At 37.5% G+C, this 5473-nt stretch overlaps 1 protein-coding gene across 4 annotated transcripts; it reads right to left on the reverse strand.

Moving 5' to 3' along the window:
- Positions 1-865: 865 nt before the first annotated feature.
- On the reverse strand, positions 866-5255 carry LOC113317690 (pentatricopeptide repeat-containing protein At3g22470, mitochondrial-like). Of its 4 annotated transcripts, none has more exons than XM_026565832.1 (4): positions 3749-5255; positions 3236-3652; positions 1814-2685; positions 866-1405 (listed from the first exon to the last, which is right to left on the reverse strand). In XM_026565832.1, the coding sequence occupies exons 1-2, from the start codon at positions 5217-5219 to the stop codon at positions 3393-3395; spliced, it is 1731 nt and encodes a 576-aa protein (XP_026421617.1). In that variant the 5' UTR covers positions 5220-5255; the 3' UTR covers positions 866-1405; positions 1814-2685; positions 3236-3392. The 4 variants fall into 4 exon arrangements, with proteins under 4 accessions (XP_026421617.1, XP_026421615.1, XP_026421616.1 ...); XM_026565830.1 differs by having other exon boundaries at positions 1814-2059; positions 2593-2685; positions 3236-5255; XM_026565831.1 differs by having other exon boundaries at positions 1814-2059; positions 2225-2685; positions 3236-5255.
- Positions 5256-5473: the final 218 nt, after the last annotated feature.

Here is a 5473-nt window from a genome sequence, read left to right on the forward strand (position 1 = left end):
CAAAGGTTATATTAAAATTTAAACTTTAAAGAGGTCTACAGCCTACAAGCCCAGGTAGCTTTATAAGTTATGGAACATAGTCACATTCCCAGATATCCGACACCGACATTGTTAGAACCACGTTGTGCCATTGGCGGATATCAGCTGGCTTTCACTCCATTTATCTTGTTAAAGTGCACTAGAAGTTAATGAAAAGTAGCAATGGTTTCAATTTTGGTTAAAGGAAAAACTCTCAACGAAACCTTCACGAGGATCTTCATTCTTCTTCAGTGACTTTACATCATCATTATACCAATAAACCAAACAATTGGAAAAAGATAACTTTCAGTTTTGCTTTTGTTACAGATATTTGTTGGTTGGTCATGTTTTTACATTTAAACACACGTAACATGCTTCCTTTTGGCTTCATTGGGAGTCATCATCACCAGAAACAACAGCCTCTATAAACAACACTTGCATAAAACGCAGACGTATCAACCTGCACTTATTGAGTTACCCACAAAAAAAACCGGGCATTTTTGAGAAAGTATGCAATCATGATATATGGATCATCCAGACAAGCAATGACCAAAAAAAGGCAGAGACCTAATGAAGAGGGTCGTTGTCTGTCAATTGGTATGAAAATTTTTGTTTTTTTTTTGCCTTTTGGTGGAGCCCTTCAACCAAAATCAGGATGAGGCATAAATTTATCCATAGAATTTGGTAGATCCGTACCTGTCTTGAGGTTACACCTTGTGGAAAGGTCCGAAAGGATAATGAGCAATGCTTTTCATATCTTATCCTGAAGTTAATTTTTGCATTATCTTAGCCCATGTAAAACAGAGACCTTAGAATTATATGTACTTATGTAGTGATAGCTCAGACAGGCAACAAACAAATCCCTTATCCACTGGGCTCTTATATAATATTGTTCTATGAACAACCTAAATTTTCAGACTACCTAAACTACAGACTTGTAAACGTCAATGACACATGCGTGGAACATATCCATTTTCAGCAACCAGGGGCCAAGACTGAGAAACATGCGCGGAGCTAATAGTCAAACTCTTAACATTGTTAGTGTTAGCTGAACACAATTCACCAACATGTTCAGCTCTAGTTTTTCTATGAATATTTGTTTTATCGTACACAAGTTTACATGTATAAGATTAAGTTCTCTACATAAAACCAACACAAACAGCATAGATGTCATTACCTTCAGTGAAACCTGAGTTCGAACCAGTTTCAGCTTTAAACCAATGCCTTCAGGAGATGGGAGCTTTTGAGAGATAGATGATGGACTCCATGGACTTCTTGGGCTGCCGCTCAACTGACAAAGTCTGTAAGCTGCACCTCGTTACGAAATATTCCAAGGTACGAGCATTGAATGGAACTGCTCCTCTGTCATTGACTCACATGCCTGAACCTGTTCCACAACCAAAATATGTTTAAGGAAGCTAACACATTGAACCTCATGCCTATTTTATTGTTTCAAGCACTTAATGCATTTCGTCTTTCAATTTTAAAGAAGTTATATTGCATATTGGTCAAAGACTTGAATATTATGTAGGTTTTGGATTCTTTTAACTTTTAAGCAGTTATTCCTCATTCATCTCCTATTTTAGTTAACAACACAACTAATGCCTACCAGGCTGCAATAAAAAGCAGTATTTCTTTTCGACATTAGAAATTAGCAATTATTGTTGGGAAGTGCACATTTTTTGTGCAATAGAAGATTCTAAGATAGCTCTAAAACTGACAGAGCAGTATGAGAACTATATGCTTATATCCTGAGTGCATGTGTGCAATGAATGCTGAAAAATACAAGACATACCTCAATCAAGGCACCATATCTTCTGTTCAAGTTCACCTCCATGTGGAGAGCCTTGGAGTGATATTCACCAACGAATATGAGTGTCCCACAATGTAACCTTTTCAATCCCCCACAGTAATGTCAAGTCTACTGCCAGCACTGGATAACTTCAAAATCATTTCAACTGTGTGATCCATTACGTAAGGAAAAATAAGCACTTGCCTTGACCCCAACCACATAACTGTATCAAGCCCGGAAACAGCATAACTGGAAGCATAAATAGCAATAAGTTAGAGATGGTGTTCCTACACTGACAAGTAATACCTGAGCATAAAGGGCTTCCTACAATGATTAATAACATAGCCACCAGGTTATCGAAAGTCACTGTAATCTTTAATTGAAACTTTACCCGGAGTAGGCAAGGACACCCACCAAGTAATCGATAGAGCGCTAGGGGAAATCCGGTTAAGTCTTTGCAGGTCGAGAAAACCACAAGGAGATAAATACTCAAAATGCATCACTTGTAGCATAAAGATGTGTAGGTCCAAGTAACCAAAACTCAAATCTAAGTATTTACTTAGAAAGAAGGTGAGAAAAATGCATTAGGAGGGCAACTGGGAGAGCTACCAACTTCGTGCCCAGGAGAGGAGGACTGATGTGATAAATGCAAAAATTGTGAGCAACAACAGAACTGCTTCAGGGAAAAAAGAAGTCTTTGGAAACATGATATATCTGGTGAAAAATTCCAAAAGGTGAACAATTTAGAGAGTTGACAACATGCAAAGAAGAAAACTACCCACATTCTTGCTCATCTTGATGGACGTGGAACTGCCTCCACCTCCAGACCTTTGTCAGAAGATAGAAAGACCATCGGTTCTTCTCCACATCAACACCTAGCAAACAAAAATTCGTCAGCTAAAAACAGAACACACTAGAGTAGAAGCATGAAAGGAAAAAAGAACAGACATACTACCTAAGATCTTAAAACTGAAGCAAAATGCACCGCGTCATCAAGTTATCCACTTCAGATACCCCAACTTTATAATAGAAATATCAAATACATAATGCATACATGCACACAAACATATTAAATGCAGGATTAAAATTCATGAATACATATCAGGTTCCACACCTGATTTCATGATTCTGTACCTTCGAAAAGCTATAACCTACTCTGGAGACCGATAAGACAAAAAACTTGTTGCTATTGCATTTTCTCAGTGTTATAGATACAAGTAGTCATCTAAAGGTTTACAATTATTTAACAATATTTTCCGGGGAAAGGAATAGGCAGATGGACGAAACTCAAATGGCATCTCATTACTGCAAAGGTGCAGACACATGATTATAGTTAAGAACATCAAAGTTAGAGTTCAATAATTGATGAAGGTGTGGAACAATGCACAGATGAACACTATATACATCAAATTTTGTATTACTCACCATTTCTCTGAAACTGACAGGTGCAGAGCTCGACAAGAATTCCATGCACCAATTCTACGAGAACAGCAACTCCCAGACAGTATAATTTGGATCACAATATGATAGAGCATTCATACAAACTCGAAGGTTTTACATTGAACCAATGTTAGAGAATTAGTCAACAGGGAAATAGTGCCCTAGGTTGGTGAAAGTTCCGTTCACGCATTATTTGAAGAAACTCAGTAGCTTTCACAACATTTCCTCCTTCAAGATAACCCGTAACGATAGTACTAAACGTAATAGCATCTGGTCTGCAACCATTCTTTTCCATTTCAAACAGCAAATTTTCGGCCTCAAATAACAAACCTTCTTTGCACATTCGATTGATCATTATATTATATGTTACAACGTCAGGAGCTAATCCTTTGTTTGAGATTTCTGAAAATAATTTCCTTGCATTTTCAAATTTCGCAGCCTTGCACAACCCATCAATGACTATATTATAAATCTGAATATTAAATTTAAACCCCTTACCTTCTATAGACTGAAACAACTCTATCGCCTCATCAGTATGTCCATTCTTGAAAAGACCATCCAACATGGCACCATATGTAACTATGTCTGCATAAACACCAATCGATAGCATCTCGATCAATAGGCTCCGTGCAGCTTTAACTCTCCCACCGCGACATAGTCCATCCACAAGTGTAGTGTAAGTAACTTGTGTTTGTTTTAATCCTTCTTGCTTCATTTTCTTAAAGAGGTCAAGAGCATCATCCAACCTAAAGTTCTTGCAATACCCTTTAATCAACACACAAAAATTGTGTTCATTATGTTTAAGGCCCTTATCCACCATTGAATCAAACAACCTTTGCGCCTCATCTAACCTACCTGTCAAACACAGACCATCTATCATCGAGTTATAAGTAATTACATTAGGTTCCTTGCCTAGCTTACTCATCTCCTTGAATAACTCCCCAGCTTCTCCCATCTTCCCTACTTTTGACAGACAATTTATTAGGATACTATATGTAACTACTGTAGGAGAGATCCCTCTTTCCACCATTTCATCAAAATATCTTTTTGCTTCTTTCCACTGCCCACACTGGCAAAAACCATGAATCAGAGAACTATAAGTGTAGGCATCCACAGAAATTCCTCGACCAGACATGTAATCAAAGATTCCTATAGCCTCGCGTAATCGACCTGTTTTGCAAAGTCCATTAATCAAAGAATTATAAGCAGTCACATTCGGGACAATTTTCGGATCATTCGTCATTTCTGAAAAAACATTCAAAGCCTGATCCACTGACCCTCTTTTGCATAGAGTATCTATAATAACACCATACGAAACACCATTACGTTTAATATTCAACTTGTCCATGTTTCCATGCAATTCAAGAGCAGGACCAACTTCACCAATCCTACAAAGCCCAGTAATTACGGTCCCACATATAACCCCATCAGGTTGAATACCACATTCAGTCATTTTGTCAAACAGTTGAAACGCGACCCAAACCTTCCCTTCCAAACAGAGCCCTTTGATCAAAGAAGTAAAACTTATAATATCAGGATGAAACCCTCTCTTCAAAATCTCTCCAAACAAACAAAACCCATAATCAATTCGACCTAGATGACAACAAGAATTGATTAAGATGTTCAATGTGATAACACAAGGTTGGATTCCAATCAGTTTCATCCTATGATACAACTGAAACACAGAAGAATGACATCTTATTTTACTTATTGAAGATAATAGATGATTAAATGTATCAATTGAAGGAATGGGGTTCAATGTAACCATTCTATCAAAGTAAAGTAATGCATCATCAAGTTTGTTGATATTACCAGACTTGCAGCGATTACATACTTTTAATTCAAAAAAAGTTTTGTCATTACCATAAAAGTGAGTTCTGAGAGTTTTGATTAGGATCGAAGGTAGATGAAATGGACGGTTTGTTGATAGGGGATTTCTGGAGATTACTCTTCTGGTAAAGATCATCATAAGATGATGAGATGAAAAAGATACACATAAAGCCCTTGCTTGTTGACACTCACATTATTACCGGAAAAATGAGTACTATATTCTATATTTGTATTTTCTTGAAGGAAAAGAATTTGAGGTTAAAATAGGGAGTAATTCTACACGCACCGGTTTACACCGCGTTTTCTCCCGAGAGAAAGGATGTGGGGGTAAAAGTCTCTAGCACTGGGATTGTAGCAGTGGGGTTGCCTGTTTTGTCGCACGTGGGAGTTTTT

Source organism: Papaver somniferum, chromosome 10 (assembly GCF_003573695.1).
Source record: "Papaver somniferum cultivar HN1 chromosome 10, ASM357369v1, whole genome shotgun sequence".
Taxonomy (NCBI): domain Eukaryota; kingdom Viridiplantae; phylum Streptophyta; class Magnoliopsida; order Ranunculales; family Papaveraceae; genus Papaver; species Papaver somniferum.